Source organism: Chroicocephalus ridibundus, chromosome 13 (genome assembly GCF_963924245.1).
Source record: "Chroicocephalus ridibundus chromosome 13, bChrRid1.1, whole genome shotgun sequence".
NCBI lineage: Eukaryota > Metazoa > Chordata > Aves > Charadriiformes > Laridae > Chroicocephalus > Chroicocephalus ridibundus.
In genome coordinates, this window is record NC_086296.1 from 5,624,102 (window position 1) to 5,641,934 (window position 17,833).

The following is a 17,833-nucleotide window of genomic DNA, read 5'->3' on the forward strand; positions in this document are numbered from 1 at the left end:
CCAGGGACTCTGTCCTGCTGTGCCAAAGCCTCTTTCCAGCAGCACAGCCACCACCGACGGACAAACGCAAGTACGTGGCAGCAGTCTCCCCTTCCAGCATCAACACTGGAATGGGACAAAGTCTGTTAATTCCAACTCGTTCTTTGCATGGTGGGTCTCCCAGACCAGGCCTACCCAAGCATGATCCCAAGTGGTTATTTCATGTGGCACAGCCTGAGACACAGCATGAAGATTTCAACTCCAGGAGGCAACAGTATGATCTCCAAAAAGCACCCCAAGTACCCAACACCATAGACAATACAAAAGTGTAGATTACACACACTCAGCAAAACCAGCACTTTTATTGGAAACATCTTGCCAATTCAGTACGGGAACGGGGATACTTGTTTCCATGAAGCTGTCCTGGTGCTGGAGAGCACCCAGAGGGCTACTTTCCATGAGGAGGATGGGATTGTTCTGGATTGTCTCAACTAGAAGCAGATGGGAAAAAAAAAACAAAAACAGAAGGACAAAGAACAACAGACATGCGGCCACAAAGTGTTAACATACAAACAGTTACAACCGAGCACTTCAGCTATGAGTCTTCAATGAAAGGACAACCTTCAAATAGAGTAAAAGAAACAAAACATGGGTGACTTTCCAAATAGACTTACATCAGAGAGAATAACTGGTAGCAGAGGAGAGCACAACAATGGCATTTCAACAACAAAAGAAAAGGGAGTCCTCTTAACCAGCTCCTCCAATCAGCCAAATCCATAAATACCCAGCAGATCCGGAGAAATCTTTTTACTATGTGAAAAAAAAGTATGCTCTAAGGGGAAATTTCCTTGAATCAGACTCACAGCCTACACAGTGCAAAGCACAGGAGTAAGCAAGGATGTGAATTTGATTTCACTCTGCAAGTTGGTTGTAATGAAACAGGGACCCAACATTTAGTACAGATGGGAAAACAAAACAAAACAAAGTCTAAGAGGTTTTCTGAATCGTGGACTTTAAATAAGCTAGCTATCTGCATGAGGAAATACGCACAAGCAGTGTTACACAAGGTTTCGTACATAACTAATTATAATTGAGCACCTGAATTTTACATGATCACCAAATCATATAGCTTAATTATAGCAGCAATTAACTTTTCTGGAGCGCCCTACAGTGAACACTAACTTCAGTAGCAACTTTGCAAATCATGGTTAGAACAGTCCTTCTGGGTAATGTGTAAATCACAACATGGAAATTTTTACTCTAATGGAAAGGAATAGCCTGTTATTTTATGACAAGCAAATGAAGAGGCTTTGTTTTACATGAGAAGAGAATTTAAAGCTGCCTTTTTGTCAGTTCAATGCATCACAGCAGAGCAGCATCTCTTAAAATAACAAGGCTCAAACCTGGAGAGGGTTTTGAAATCACTCTACCCTTTTTACAGTTGAGCTAATTGCTGTTTAACTCCTCTCCGCTACATAGCAAGTGTCTCTCTAAACACAGTCAACCCAACAAAGGTCTAGGGAGACACAGCAAACTAACAAGATCCCTGCTGTTGCACAGAACGATAACCAGAACGCAGGTCGCTCCGTGTCAACGGGGCTTCTACCTCTGGTTTCAGTGAGAACAGGGGATTCAAAATGTATTTAAGAGGAATACGGTAAGATGTTTAGGATATTTTTTTTTAATTATTTTTTTTTTTAAGAAGCCACTTGCAGCTGATACCTAGAACACGCCCAAAAAGCAAATTGCTTTTCAGGTTGCTATGGATTCCCTGAGCTGTTGTAACTGGACTGGGTACAAATGTAATTGTGGGTGGATCCATTTTTAAAAGTGTAAAAGTGTTGCAGCAAGATCTTTGCTAAATTTGACAAGCGAGTGGGGCCTGCAGAAAGTATTTTATTCACTTTATCAAACTCGGGTTTTAGTTTATATCCATTTAACAAATCAGACGTCCAGATTCAGCAATTACAATACAATCTTTAGAGATACTGATACGTAGCAGACCACTGCTTTGCATTTTCAATTTAAAAGTGAAGCAGAGTATCGCCAGAATTATTCGTCTCTAGATACACATTCCTCTTCATTTAGTCCTGGCTGATTCAAATATTAAATAAACGAAAAGCTACTTTGGGAAAAAAAACAACCAACAACCAAATCCCAACCTTTCTAGCTGGTGGCTTTGATATTCTCCTCTGGTTTGCCAGCATGATTTCCTGTGTGCTGTAGTCTAGCTTTATAGTAGCGACTCTTAGTTGCAGTGTTGACTTTAAGTAGCTATTGACTAACAACCTCTAACAAGGGCAAAATTACGGTGCAATTCTTCTTCCTGCCCCAAAGCCTTGACTCTGCAGGGAACCAAAGCTTTAGGTGAAGCAGAAAGGTCAAATTTAGTTCTGCACAGTGAGGGGTGAGCTTCCCTGAGAGCTCCTTGCAATGCGAGCCTGCACTGAAATGGCAACGGACCATGAGAGTCTAGGCACAGAAGTGAGGTGAAGATGGTAGGAAATATAATTTATTTTATTAGATCAACTGCAAGAGCACTGATGTAATGGGAGCTGAGGCAGGGCATGGTCAGGACACAGTTGTTTCAAATGCAACCCAGTAAGACAAAAGGGCATGCACACAGCCATTTCATTCGTTACTGCCGCAATTGGGGTAGAGCAAGTGAAGAGGCCACTGATGGCGGAGCCATCCTAGGTATCCTGAGACGATTAAATGCCTCATTGGCAAGGTGGCAAAGGGCAAGGCACTGTCACCAGCCCACTGCTCTGCAGTAGCCTGTCCCATGACAAAGCACACATTGCAACCAAGCAAATCATCTCGTTATCTCACTGTTGACCCTGCTCCTTCCAGTCTTCACTGGCCCTCCAGACGTCAACGTCCTAAACTCAGCCAAGTGAATCGTCTTTCATTCAGTCCCAACCACAAGCACCAGCTTGGGTGTAAAACAGGGACCTTTGCAGAGAGGTCACCACATCATGACTCTCAGCAGCTGATGGCCTTTGTGTGACAAATGTAGGGCATACAGGTCACAAGGCACTGATTTTATTGGAAGAAAACTACTTTTCTAGAAAATCAGGAATCAGGCTAACATTATAGGGCCAATTCTCTTTCTTGTCATTCCCAATTGCTTTGATAATTTCATGTAAAGTGTGGATATAACCCTTCAGACAGCTAATATGGATCCAAAGTGACTTACCCAGAACAGCAGAGTTGCCATCACCCAGCGGAAACCTCTGGTAACGGGGAATATTAAAGGGGGGCAAAAGGTAAAACTTCCTCTCCAGAAGAGGCTCGAGGCGTGAAGCAGATGGGTCTGCAGGGTGGAACAGGTTATAGACCTGCTGACAAGCTGGTCTGAGCTGAAAGACTAAAAAGATGGAGAAGAAAACCCCTCAAGTATCAAAAGATTATTTGTTAGATTACTGTAAATATTTGTCTGTAAAAAGGACAACTGTTGGGTTAAAAAAAAGAGCTGAAGATTTATCATCTCTCTCATCTTCCAGTCTAATTTATCACAATATTTATAGACTCAAAAATTGCACGGTATTTTTAATGTTTGGAAGTCCATTGCAAATAAATTGTATAATCAGTATCGGCCAGAGCACACAGTGATCTACTTCCTTACGATGCAATAAATATTATATAGAGATGTTTGTTTTTTACCAGTTTGTCTCAGCAGATTACTGTATTTGTAGCAGGAGGTGCTTATGCCATCCACTAAGTGAGTTCAGCAGTTTACATCAGGACTTACTGTCAAGAGCTGGAATGACAGTTTTTCGCAGTGCGAGAACCAGACCCAAGGGAGAACCAAAAAGGAAGAAGTCGGTGATCTCAAATTCAAACTTTCCAATATTTCCTCCATCCAACATAGTAGAGCTACTAGATCGCCTGGATCCTGGGTCATTTTTCAGCACACTAGAATGTAAACTGGGATAAGAACAGAAAATAAAGTCAATTTTTTTTCCCCATGCTCTTTTCCCTTAATCGAAGGCCAGATAAGTGATTGACAGTGAATATAATTTCTATCTCTTTAGTGAAGGGACTGTGACAATCAACCCACCATGCCTCGGTACTGTAGTTTCACTAGCCAGTAAAATACCTCCCCCACAACAATTACCCCGTTACATTGGCATCATTTAGACTGTACAAATCCAAGCTTCAAGTGGGTTCATTTACACACTCCTATCTCCTCAAAATGTTTATTCTTTGAGGAGTCAAAATCTTGGTTGATGCTAGTAGGACAGTCGTTTGCAAGATAAAATAACCAGCAAGCCAAAATTTCTAGAGTAGCAGGGAAAAAAGCAGGTTTACGGCGATTCACTCTATTACACGTTACTGCTATGCTTTCTGGTTGTCAACATTTGAGTTCCTTCCGTGACCTCATTCTCAAATGTTACGGAAAGCTGTGCTTACCTATTTCTTCCTCGTGGAAGTAGTTGGACAAATGTTATAGGATTGAAAAGGAAAAAGAAAACAGGAGAGGAGAGACAAAAAGAAAGATCAAAATCCGCGAGAGGGTTTCTAATATCCTTGTGCACCAACCGAGATGCACCACAGCTTCCATGCACTTTGGTGTGTGGCAAATCTGCAATTTCATGCAATTTGGGTGTGGCATTCCCTGGGAATGGCAATTTGGAGTAATTAACTCAGTGGCCACATGGTAAATTGTATTTATTGTGCACCCAGGACTATCCCGCTTCTCTTTTGCCCATGAGGCCACAGCTGTCAAGTTACTACCAAACTACTTCTCAATCCCAGCCCAACAACTCCAGGTAACTGTACCAAAAAGAATAATGAAATAAAACATGTCTAGATTTCCCTTCCTCTTTCAAGTGTCAAATCTCTTTGTAAAATTCAACTTGTGTGCAGTGCAGGCGGGGCAACGCACACGTTTAACACAGAGATATAAATTCATATGTCGCTTAGACACCGAGGAAGAAGCAGCAGGAACTCTTAGATGAAAATCCTGGGAATCCTCCCCCAGGAAGAGGTGCTTCTTTGCAGTCTACATCTGGGATTAGACAACGAAATGACAGGTGGGTAACACTAATAACCTCGTGCACAAAAGGGTTTCTGAGATTCTTCTGTTACCACCCAAAAGCAATAAAGCTGCAATTTCTTCTGCTCTCCAGGTTCTACAGATTCAGACGGCAGCCTTGCTGGGTTATCGTCGTTATAATTAGAAGCAGAGAGTTGAAGAGAGAATACCAGCATGACTTAACAGGGCGTTTGCAAACACTTTAAAAAGTATCCGAGGAGCTTCTATAAGATATGTAGGATAAAAGGATACCACAGCGGTTGGGTTGGATAAAAGGTTTACTGGCCCGGAGTCAGGGATGATGCAAATGCAAGAGTCTCTTGCCAGCTCTGTGGCCCCAAGTCAAAATCCCAGGTGGCCACCAGCACTTGCCATGTCTCTGTACGCGATAGCACTTGCTCATCAAGGCCACTTCTGAAAGCAGCGTGCTGGCTGCCCGCCTGGGCAGCGACGTCCCAGCACTGCTCATGGGAACAGGGCTGCTCCCTCCTCGCCATCTCTAGCACCGGAGCAGTTGCTCGCACACACGCCTCCTCTGGGACAGCCAGTCAATAAACGAACAGCTGCAAATACTCACACATTTGAGAAGTCGCTCGGACTTTGTTCTGCTGCTTTTGCAAATAATGCGTTATTGCAGTGACAGCACCTCTGCTGACTGCCACTCCCAACCAATGCTGAAAAACCTTCTTCTCATGCCGCACTGTCACGTATTCCCTGAAGGTGCATGTAAACACACGCACGCTACTATTCTCCCTGTTACCAGCTGCAGGGAAATAACAACCTTACTTATGTCAGGCACACATATCACAGAAAGTCAAAACAGTGATGTCAAAAGCAAGAGGAAGAAGAGGTTACAGCAGTGACAGCTAAAATGAGCATGTTCCCATTTCTGCGATGTGAACGAGCTTCCTCGAGATCACGCTGCCAAGACGTGCAACGTTGAAACACATTTAAAAACAAGCCACCTTCAGTGAAGCTACAATTATTTTAGCTGACAAGACTGCAATGCATTAAGTTTGCTGTGTGTGAGGAATACAAAGTTATTTAGAACACACTCGGTTTTGCTGAAGACAGGGCGACAGCAATGCGATTCAAACGAAGGCACAAAAGGAAAGACCATCCTGATGGCAGGTGTGTTACGGCAGGATGGGTGCAAGGGGTTTTTGGTGTATTCCATCCATCTTCCCACAGCATCTCTTCATGGGGAACGGAAGAGAACGAGAGCGCTCATACCGCTCAGCAATTTGGACAGCTTCTCTCCTTTTACTGGGAACTTGATAGTCTTTTTAGCAATCAAAGAAACGAGAGCCAAGGGGAAGTCTGAATCCGTCATGCTCCAAGCAACCCACAGTGCCCTGTTCTCCCTTTAAAAAGCAGCAGATGTACTGTGTGCATTAATTAAACAAGAGCTTATGGATTTCAGAAGCAAATCAACTCATTTACAATAATACAAGTACAGCACAGCCAGAAATAATGTAGTTGTGCAGAAGGACTGAATTTAAAAATAAATGTGTGATCGTAATCTCCAGATGCTGCTCTGGCTTGCTGGGCATTATCCCAGAGAAGCATGTTGGTCTGATACATGAATAAAAATGAGTGTCTTTGGCACAAGCCGAAATCTGCAATCGGCACGGACAGAAAGGCCCCCGTTTGCCAGGCTGCCTCTCTGCTGTACCCATTAGGAAAACTTGGCTCTGCTCTGCCGATCTCCTGCACGAAGCCACGTCACATCAGGGCTTGGTTTTAATACGGGAAAATCATTACTTTGTGACAGAGAGGCCGAAGGGGCATTCTGCTGACTCTGTGCTGCTCGGTAATGACGGCTGTAAGCACAAGGTCCAGGGCCGGGTCAGGGAGTGACGCCCTGCCGTCACGCAGGAGGGGAAGAGGTGAGTCACTGCACCCCAGCCTCCCCTGCCCCAGGGAGCGGAGGGGGACAGGTGTGGAGAGAGCTCGTACAGCACCTTCAACCTGCCCCTTTCCCTGGGGGAATCTTCCTCTTGAGCCATGAGAAGAGACTCGTTTTTGACCCAAGGTCTAAAGGTAGATTTAAAAGATATAAAACTCTTCAAGGAGTAAAGATGCACCAATCCATCAGAGCACTGAACACCAACAGCCCTTGCCAGGGACCTCCAAGTGCTTCACGCTGTGAGTGGGCACAATCCTTTGGAGATGGAGCGGGAAGGACCAGGACAAAGCTATCTGAAATGACAAACTGTGCAATCCATTACCCACATCAGGCCCAGTGCTTATTCTAAACTACATGTCAAACTGCAGCAAGATGCCGGCCCGCTTTCCTTAGCTCAGTCCGTGCCCCTGAGGTCAAGAACAAGGAGAAGCGCAAGCATATTTTTTCATGACTAGTATTTTCTCCTGTAATACAGGAGGCTGTTTTGATAAGGTATGAACAAGAGACTGATTGCCTTTTATTAACCTGCTGGAAATAGCTAGGAAGCTTATTGTGTTTTTTGTAAACGCAGCTGTCTTTCTGAATATAGTATCTCTCTGCACCAACGACATTCACTTTGATACTTTCTCCTACGAATCTTTTATAAAAGAAGCCCTGACGTGGCAGGACAACACGAGTCCTTGTACTGGAGCAACGACTGGAAGTAACGAAGGAGGGGCAGAAGTGCAGGACAAGCCTTCAGCTCGGCACAGGGCAAAAGGAACAGCCTTGGGTGCCATTACTGCAGGCAATGGTGTTTGCTGCGGAGGGGGCGTTGCTCCCCCGTACCTGGGACACGGGGGAAGAGGCATTAAGAGGATGTTGCAGTTCCTCTGGATGTGCAGGAGGAAAAGGTCTGGGCTCTCCAGTTCCACAGGCTGAAGAAGATGTTTCAGCCAGAAAAAGCCTATGGGCTTTCAGAAGTAATCACTGAATGATCAACGGCAATGGGACGACTGCTATGCAAATGTCATCGGTTATGTTAACCGATACGTTCCTGAAGTCCATTTGAAGAAGCTTAGGAATGTGATATGGGGGACTTCGATAGCGAGTAACGAATTTGAAACATGACCTTGGTGCAACAGAGCGGCCCTGGCAGGGGACAGAACACAACCCCTGTCCCTGCTCCATACAGGGGACTCGGGCTGCTTTGCTGAACAGTCGCACAGACAGAACAATCCTCACATGCAGTTGAAGGTTGCTCCATGAACCAGCCAACCAGCTAGGGTTCAGGATGTGTCATCCCGAGCATCCCACCACCGCTACAGCAGAAACCTACTCCTGTGACAGGAAAGGGCACTGCAGTTCAATCTCACACTTGAACTAGGCCAATATCAAAGGATACTCGGCTCACCCCCACCTTTCCCAAGAACAGACCAGCCAACTCAAAAATCAACTGTCAGAGATGCTTTGAAATTAATGCGACACTGGATTCCCAGTTCTCCTTCACTGTCTTCCCTCGCACGATTTCTACATTTGCTTTATGACGTCCATCCCGCACTTGCAGCACAGCAAAAAAGCAGTTACCCGATTGCTGTCAGGCAACAGGATGAAGGGCTTCTTGCCATTGCAATACAGATGCAGTAGAGCAGCTGGATTCTCTCACTGCCACTCAGGAAGAGTGCTGTTAAATATTTTTTTTTTTGCATATACAACACACTGAAATTCATACCCCTCTAATCTAAATTAAACACTTTCCTCCACCTTGCTTATTACAGGATGACAAAGCAACAATCGGGTTCCACAGATGCATCAGTCTCAGCTCTGGAATATTCCTGGTTCTGTTCCTTCAAAACCTTACCTTGAAAGAAAGGCTTGATGCTGCTTTATCGTGTCCAGTTCATAGGTTGATGAATCACTCCTTTTTCGTGGCAGCTGCTTCTTTGGATCTTCTCCGTTGCTACGGGGAATATCAATGTTGCTCCTGCTGAGGTGTCTGCTGGCTTCCAGATTAGAGCCACCGGAACAATAGCTGTTGTTCACCGTTATTCCAGGAGACAGGAGGTCAGTATCCTGGGATTTGAAATATATGGATTTAGCAGGAATACACCCACATTATACCCGTCTCCTCCCATCCTCCTTTCCCCATCTACCCCAAGATCCAGTCGAGGGAAATACAATCTCTCAGACCAAACAACTTCCTAAGGGTGTGGGTGAAGCAGGTGCGGGTGATGCTTCACACCAGAGGGTGAAGCATCCCTCTTCAGAGCAAATGCACCCAAATTGAGACACGTATGCACCTTAAGACACATTTGCCATGGATAAGGAGGAGAGTCTTTGTGTTTCATGAGACGATCCATGAAACCCATAAAACCAGGGGCCACGGAGGCACTGTGGCCAGCAGACCTATTCCCAGTAGACACTGGGAGCCAGCATTACCTGGACACTCACAACGCTTCCTCGCCGACTGCTGTTCTGGCTCTCAGACACAGTCTGATTGCTGTAGCATAAGGCGTCAAATCCCAGGATTCCTCCAACACAGTCCCCTACCAAGCAGACCTGAAAAGGCAACGGAAGCAGGGGAGGAGGAAAAAAAAGCCCCTTGACTTCAGTTCAGAGATGACGGTTAAACGGCGTGCTGGATTATACCTAGGAAAGCCACAATATCAGGATGCCCAGTGCTTTCATCAATAAAACTATTCTGTCAATGAACCATTGACAATGAACTATTCTGTCCACTCATACCCTGCAGACTCTCATCAGCGCACACAGCTGATGTGTTCTGCCTGTCCCCACCAGCCGACTGGAGTGAAGTAAAAGCAACACAGAGCACTCATCATGGCGCTAACTCCAGCCGCTGGAAACCAAGCTCGATTGCCTCCTTGCCAGTTGTCTGTGCGACTTCAGGCAAGCTTCCCGGTGCTTCTGCCCCCTGTTTGTGCCCTGAGGAGATAACGCTGTCCTGCTTCCAAGGGTATTAAGCAGACAGGCACAATAAAGCACCGAGACCCCCGGGCAGGAGAGGGCTGTCCGGGTCCCCAGGCACAGCGCTGGCTGGGAACAAGCTCAGGGTGGATAAATCACACTACAGCAGGGGAATGTGACGGCCGGCCCAATAGCTCAAACCTCATGGGGCGAGAGTCGCTTTGCTCACAGAGGTGCAAGGCTTAGTCACGGTCTTTTATTGGGCGCAGCAGCTACGCCATCTCAAAAAAGAAACCCACTCCTGTGACAACTCCAGCGTGAGCTGCTGAAGGTCCTTAAAAGATGGGAATGCTTAAACAGCCTTGGTTTGCAAGGGGAGCAGAGATCACGTTTAGTAACAAAAGTAGCATTCCTGATTTGGAAAGGTGTGTCATGCTGAAAATTGATTAACTTCACAGCTTTGTAGCTTCATTTCTGAACACAAGCTCAGACTTTACTTTGAATCCCAAAGGCTCAAGATGGAGCATAAGCAATAATCTCTCCCTCTCAGAAAGAAAGGAATGGAAGCACAACACTTTCTTATTGCAGCTCAACACTGTCATGTTTCCATCCCTCCTGAGAGATTAATGGAAAAGAGAGCTTCAGAAGGAAATCGCTTCCCTTGCTCTTCCTTTCATTGTGGCTATAAACAGCCGCTGGCTCACCTGGCCGTTGAATGACGTGCCCTCCTGGGATCTGATGAACTCGCTGTAGGCCTGGTTGGCTCTGACGATGACTGTGGCTACCGCTTCTTGGTATTGGGGGGACGATGTTGCTAGCAGAGGGAGTGCAGCAAGGGGAATGTGATCCTGGCTGTTGGACAGGCAGCCTTCATCGTAGCTATATGGGCTGAGGCTGGATAGGGCAAGAGGCATTGGAAATATTCAGCCTAACACACAGAGCAGGAAAAACCATTTGCAGACAGTATAGTAGTCAGTATCGTGGCTCATTAAAAAAAAGCCTCAAGATAGAAAGGCCATTTATTCCACTGTGAATGGGTGAGAGCTTAATAAATCTTTCCCTCCCATCAAACGTAAATCTTCAAGGACAACATACTTACATTGCTAGAACAACTCTCAGACAAGGAATTAAAGCCTTAGTATTTATTGGATTAATTAGAATAAATCAATCTCAGAACTCTTACTGCATGATTACTGTATTCACTTCAGCTAAGTATGAAATCGAGATTGAATGCCTCGCTGGTATATTAATAAGTGCATTCTCAAAGCATGGTCAGAGCTTTCAATACTACATGCAGAACACTTCAGGGATGCAAAAAAAGAAACAAAAACCAAGAGTGAAATTCCGTATGTTTCTCTCTGTGACAAAGTTGCATCAACTTACCTGGACACCAGCGAAAATGCTTCAGAGCAGATGGCTGGGCAAGGGACTAGCCTGATGGCAATGTGTCCAAGAGCAGCTGGGTAATGTACCCTCATCACTGTGTCAAACACCGTCGCGATGGTGTTGACATCCCCTTGCTTAGAGCTCTGATCACCACTTCCTGAGTCCAGGATGTTCCCTCCATGGAGTACCAAGAGGAGGACATGGATTTTACTTGGCTGCATTAATGGCTGTACCGATTCATCCTAGGGGGGAACGAAAGAGAGCACGGTAGAAAGGCTTATTTTACAAAGAGGTTATGTTTGGTCCAAGTGCATTTTATGCAAATTTTATAACCTTTTCTCCCCTAAGCTCACATATGGTGCGTACAATAAACACACTATCCACATCAAATCCAGTCAGGGATGAGGCAAACCACAACTTGTGAAGGAAGGTATTTCCAGCAGAAACAGTATTAGCCATGATACAAGGCCTTGGCACCCCCGTCTAGAGGGCTGAGTTCAGTTTGGGCCATCCACACACAAAGGTAACGGCAGCATAAGGACAAGAAGCACGGAGACTTCCCGAACAGAGACTGAAAGAGTTTGGCTTGATTTGCTTCACGAAGCTACCCAAGAGTAAAATGTCTGCTCTCAAACACAGTGGAGGTGAGGAAAGCAAGCTCGGGAAGGAGGAGAGGCGCTTAAGTCAAAGGACAGTGCAAGCGCAAGCACAGGAGTCTAAGCCGATCCTGAATAAGCGTAGACTGAAAGTCAGGTTTCTAAACACAAGAGAGAGGAGATTGTAGAATAATATCTACAGGTTTGTCCGTAAGAAACTAAACGGTCTTCAGGAAGGAATGTGGTTAATTTATGGAAGTGGGCATTAAATACACCTGGATACAACAGGTGAGAACCCGGCTGCTCCTTCCAGGTCTCTTACCCTGCACGCGTGCGTGCACAAACGCACACACACGGCCTCAGCCAAAGTGACTGTCCTAAGCAGAACGTATGCTGAAAGTTAAAAAAAGAAATTGCAAAAAATTGTGACCAGGTAAAACACGGCAGCAGTAAAGACATTACTTGGGTGCATAAGGGTGGAAAAATAAAGAAATAAAAGATGGGTGTTGCTTTCTGTTGGGGTGCTGAGCTCAGCTGCAGCAGTCGACAGTAAAACACATTCAGCAAAATTAACAAAACAAGGTCAAACAGGTCAGCAAGTGGCAAGTTACTGGGGAAAGAAGTTGGAGGAAGGGATCAGTCATTGCATCTGCTTGCCTACCACAGAAGTTATAAATAAGGCTCTAGATTTGCTTACGCTGTTGCAAAAGAGGAACTGAAGAGAAAAAACTTCAAGACCCCACGACCCAAGGACTGGCCAACATCTGGCTCAGAGACTGCTGCATGAGCACAGTCAAGGTGTTTATTTTGGCTGTCCAGGTCATTTGTGTATGATGTTGACGCAATTCCTTGCCTAAACAGACAGGCTGTGGCCTGGGGGAAGGAGGGAACTGTATCTGAACTCCAGAGCAGGTTATCATTAACGGAGCAGCTGTAAGCCCAACCCTGATGCCCCAGGAGCAGGTACAAGAGCATCCATTTGTACTGGTCGCATACGATATACAACAGAGCAGTAACTATTTTTAATACCTGTCTGTTACACCAGGGCTTTTGTTGCTTACGGCTCCCATATGGGCTCAAATCCCCACCCCAACACCTTTGAGATACACGAAAGCAGACATTGATCTTTCCTCCCGTGCCTTATCCCTCGTGCTAGCAGACAACATTCGAGAACATCCTGGGCAATTCCCCGTAGAGGCAGAGCAATAGCCAGCGGGATGGAGTGTGGAAGGGGTGGAGGGCAGCAGTATTTTTCCATTTGGCAAATTCTTCTCATTTTAGCATCTCTAGTCACCTGTTGTCCTGTGAGCAGCGACTGAGCCCCTGACAAACCTGCTGGTGGGAGGGAAGCATGCCCAGGCACACATTAGCAACCTAACAACTAGCTTACATTTTTACCAGATAATGTTAAAGCGTGTCTTAATACACAGCCCACCAGAAAGTATTAAAATTCACATCCAAGTCTGTAATAAAGATTTTCCAGACCTCCTGCATAAGAATGGCCTTTAATTATTTAGTACCATTACACTGTATTAACGCCTGCTCTTTAAACCTTTTTGGATTCCAGTTTACAGTGCCTGCAAGGTGAGCTTTTGCCTGGCTGGAGGCATGGGAGGAGCGCTCTCAGCATCTCAGCACTGCTTTTGCTTTCAGACAAATGTTTTAAGTGCTCATTCAGAGAACAACATGAGTCACGGAGCTCAGGTCATCGGGAGGTTTATCAGCAGTCATTTGGAGGCACCTTTGCCTTTCAGTTCATTAACCTCTGCTTTTGAAGGAAGTGGGGGACATGCAAGCAACTGCTGATTAGTTTAGGGATGGAGGTGGCTATTTAGAACTTTCTTGTAAGATCTGGAGTCTCTTAAGACACTGGATTCTTGAACTACCTTTTGGTGATGGAGGCTCTTACCCCGAAAATCCCTGCAGTGGTGGCTAGGAATGTCATACTATCGTAGTAGACTAATTGTGAACAACTACAAATAACTGTCTTTTTCATCTCACTTTGAAGCCTGTTCTTTTTCTAAAATGAAGGCAGAAATTGGAGGGACTTGAGATCGTGCAGCCCTCTGAAGACGACAATAAGTTCCCCACACCACCTTGAGCTCTAAGAGAAATCTTAGGGTTGTGACTTGCTTATCTTGAAGTGGCTAGTGCCGTTCCTGTCCCTAGCCATACGCTCTCCCCTTGGCCTTTGAGCTCTCTCAGTCTATTACGAAAAAGCCAAACTACCGTGAACCTACAGCCTGGCACACAGAGTAATACTAAATCCACGCTCGCGGTCTTTGACAGACCACGACATAACTTAGGCCCTCTGCAAGCAGCTACATCATCTCTGCGGAGCAGCCAGGCAGATTAAGGGCAGGATGACTACAGCCACTCCAAGACACGCTGCCTCACTAGCACACTGAACTCAAAAGCCTGTATGCTCAAGTCTAGAAAGCTGGGGTGACTGGCCATTATTTATTTATTATTATTTTGTCCAGAGTGCCAACACAGGCTATGCTATAACTGGTTTCCAAACCAGCTCTAAAAGAGTGGGCTACAGCTGAGCTGTGTCCCTTGGACCAGCGCAGCCTGCACCCTGCTGCTGCAGCAACGCGGCTCTCCCGCTCCCACCTCCAGGGTAGCTCATTCCACATTAGCAGGAGAGCTCTGCCCAGCAGCGCCTCGGGCAGCAGTTATCCCCACAGGATTAGTATTTTTTTCCAGCTGGATACCTGACACTGCCTGCAAACCACTGAGCATTTTCTATATGATGTTCTAAAGATGGGTGAAATAATCCCTTAAACCTGGCCCTGAAGTACACAGCATGCTGGTGTGGCTCCAAATGACACACAAAGACAATAGCCCCCTTGCAGCAAAGGGAGCCGATTGCCCCATTTACCTCACACGGACACTTTCCAGCAACAAAGGATCTCCTTACAAGAAACGGAAGCACTTACTTCAATGATGCTGAGCCTCTCCACGCTGGAGCCAACGTGGTACTCTGCTGACGTCTCGTGATACAAGTCACCTGGAAGCACAGAGGTTTAAAACATCAGCGCTGCAAGATGCTGTCCGGCAAAGATGCTCTTCTCCAAAGACACTGTTTGTGCCAATGCCCCTCAGCCTCTTCTGCCTCACATCTCCTTCATGATTTCATCAAATTGCCCCCTCCCTCCCTCCCTCCCTCCCACCTGGGAAGCCTGGGTAATGCTGGGTCACTTATTTTCCAGCGATTTCTCATAACCTTGGGAAGCGCTGAGGACATTAGCGAGCTCTTCTCTCGCTACAGGGACCCAGTACCATTGCTTTATTAAGCACGGCGACAACGGGAAATCCCTGCACAATTGTCAGAAACAATTGGTTTGTGGGAAAATGAAAGGAATTGCTTGAACCGTGCTGGGGTAGCAGAGATCTGATGCGTTCATATGTCTGTGCTTACACAGGCTGACTTTGTACCAGAAAGCTTAAGTGTCATCTTCCACCGTGCTGCTACACGAATCGATCTGGCTGAGGAGCCAGCTTCCTTTCAAAATCTCATAACGATGAGCAGAAAATAAAACCAAGGCAGATATAGACAAGATCAAAGGACGGAGGCAAGAGGAAAGCAGAGTCAGGAGAAATTCAAGTAATTCGGAACGGAGCTGGAATATTTCATCATTATATGAGAGAATCCTGGCTGTTGCACAAAGGAGCCTAAACCAACGCGGAAAAGAAAAGAGAATCAAGAGCTATCCCAGCTCCCACTAGGCAATTCTTTTTCGGCAGCACTGGCCAGTCATCCTTCTGCTCTGTCTCAGCTTCTCCTTTTGTGAGATGAAGATAACAAGTTTTACCTTTTTCAGAATGTGGCTGTAACAATTACCTGGAAATACTGTAAAATATCACATGCAGTTTTTACTTAAAAAAAAAAAAAAATTACCCTGGACATCATCGCATTCGGGGGTTTCAATTTTATCCATCAGATCATTGGAACTCCATTTGGTTATTTCTTTCGGGAACATTTCCTCATTGTCAGACAAGTCCTCTTTAAAAAACAGATTTTTTTGAGAGTCACACATACAGATATGTATACAGACAAGAGCACAGAACAGAATTTTAAATAAAAGTAAGGCCCCATAGCTCTATGTAATCTTATAAACATTCGAATGGCTTAAGTCATAACAAAACATGACACTTTACCAGCTTATGTTATACAGAAACCACAGCACTATTTGAATAGTAAATAAAATGTTTTAGTTGCATGTTTTTACCAAACAAAGCTCCTAAAGGTGTGGAAAAAATAACAAAATGGTTTTTTAATGCTACCATTTCAGGCACCGAGTTTGATGTTTTTCTTGCTATGCTTTCTGACGATGCTAAAGCAGCCAGGACGCTCCAGTACAGGAACGAAGACAAAGTAATATTTGCTACTGGGATCCTCCCAGACCTGTCTGAAAGCTGCTGGAGGTCTCTGGGGGAAGCAGTGACAAGGATCACTATTGTTAATAGGACCGAACACCTAAAAAGGCATGAGTAATAAAGGAAATGTGAACTCCCTGGGATATCTTTAGCCTGATTTCCTTAGGAGATGAGACTCGTTTGATCACACTGAGCGCAATGTCTCTGCCATTTCCCTCCTACTTCAGGATCTTCTGAATCCCCTGGCTCATTTCAACTACACTTGATAAAGAATTAGGGTCCCAAAAATATTGTTCCTAGAAGCGTAATTAAAAGGAAGGGGCATACAAAGGAGAGACCCTATAAAACACCCACAGTAGCACCCCAAACATGAGCAAGTATCCAGAACAAGTATCCTCCTGCGGAGGAATCACTAAGCAGGCATTAGCAGCCATAGCGCTGAACGAATTCATCCCAGTGCCCCCACCGGACACCCCCTCGCCTGCTGGCCCGGGCAAGGTTATCCAGCACACATGGACTTCCCCCATGGGAAGCTGAGCTCACTCTCAGCCCAAGTCTGAACGCGGGGAGGCCAGTCTGGACCCGAGAAAGGGCTCACAAAAGTGTTTACATCAAACCAGAGGTCCTCTGAGACAGCGGCAGCCTGGTGGCTCCTTTATCGGGTGAGAGCAGGGACCCAGCGCGAGGACGCTGCGGCCTCCACGCTTTGTGCTTAATCCTGGCAGGTTCTTGGGAAGGAAAGAGAGTCCCGGAGCTCCCACCTGAACCCCTGGGAAACCAAACAGCAGCAATTCGAGTCTTACAAAGATGCCTTTGGTATGGGCTGCTGTCTCCTTTTTTTTTTTTCCCCTCCATTCTCTTTTCTTTTTTTACATTAAGGATGTATCTTTTATCATCACAGAGGTTAAGTGCTTTCTAATTTATTTATTGTTCTGTGCTTAGTATTTCTTTCGTGAAAATTTTGGGCTTGTAAATTTAATAAAGAGTTATAACCATAATAATAACAGCAGCAATTACAGATGTCTTGAAAATCTAAAAGCTGTAATCTTCGGAGTCCCAGACTAGGATTCCCCCTTTCTTGTTGCTGTACAGTGACTAAGAAAAATAATTACTTGGAAGAATCCGAGGATGAGAAATAAAAAGATTACGAAATATATTCATCTTTTCAGCAAATCTGAGCAATACCTTAAAAAAAATATGAAGGGGACTAAGTGCAGAGCAAAGCAAAGACCAATTATTTTTAGGAGTTTCTATTTACTCTTTGACCATAAAAACAGAGCGACCTGGAAACTTCGCATCAGCATGCCATTTCCTTTTTCAGCTATGGAAAAAATCTGAGTAAATCCCCATTTCCCTGCACAAGGGAGTGCAGAGCTACCTGTTCCGAGCAACTGGAAAGCACAAGCACGCAACACATGCTGGCAGAGAATTAAGAGGACAACTGTACTCAAAGCTCTTCCAGCAACTTAATCTAAATATTAAACTTATTTCCATGAGAGGTTTAATTACAGTCCTTATTGCTGCTCAAGTGATCACTGCATGGGATATTACTCCCGTTATTAGCATTCATTACAGGATAGATATTAGATATTGCTGTATTTGTCACTATCTGTACCAGAGTGCGCCAGTGAATGA

General features: G+C 45.2%; 1 protein-coding gene across 13 annotated transcripts in view; it reads right to left on the reverse strand.

Annotated features, from left to right (window-relative positions):
- The window catches only part of PITPNM2 (phosphatidylinositol transfer protein membrane associated 2), a 136,845-nt gene that overhangs the window by 17,034 nt on the left and 101,978 nt on the right, over positions 1 to 17,833 (reverse strand). For 5 of the 13 annotated variants that reach the window (XM_063351095.1, XM_063351099.1, XM_063351093.1 and 2 more), the window contains exons 9-17: positions 15,720 to 15,824; positions 14,758 to 14,828; positions 11,217 to 11,461; positions 10,538 to 10,727; positions 9,348 to 9,467; positions 8,770 to 8,981; positions 3,734 to 3,909; positions 3,179 to 3,349; positions 321 to 470 (exon numbers count right to left, since the gene is read on the reverse strand). In XM_063351095.1, coding sequence (XP_063207165.1) covers positions 321 to 470; positions 3,179 to 3,349; positions 3,734 to 3,909; positions 8,770 to 8,981; positions 9,348 to 9,467; positions 10,538 to 10,727; positions 11,217 to 11,461; positions 14,758 to 14,828; positions 15,720 to 15,824 — 1,440 coding nt within the window. Of the gene's footprint in view, positions 1 to 320; positions 471 to 653; positions 790 to 3,178; positions 3,350 to 3,733; positions 3,910 to 8,769; positions 8,982 to 9,347; positions 9,468 to 10,537; positions 10,728 to 11,216; positions 11,462 to 14,757; positions 14,829 to 15,719; positions 15,825 to 17,833 lie in introns of all 13 variants that reach the window. The other 8 variants (XR_010073157.1, XM_063351101.1, XM_063351098.1 and 5 more) reach the window with 3 other exon arrangements.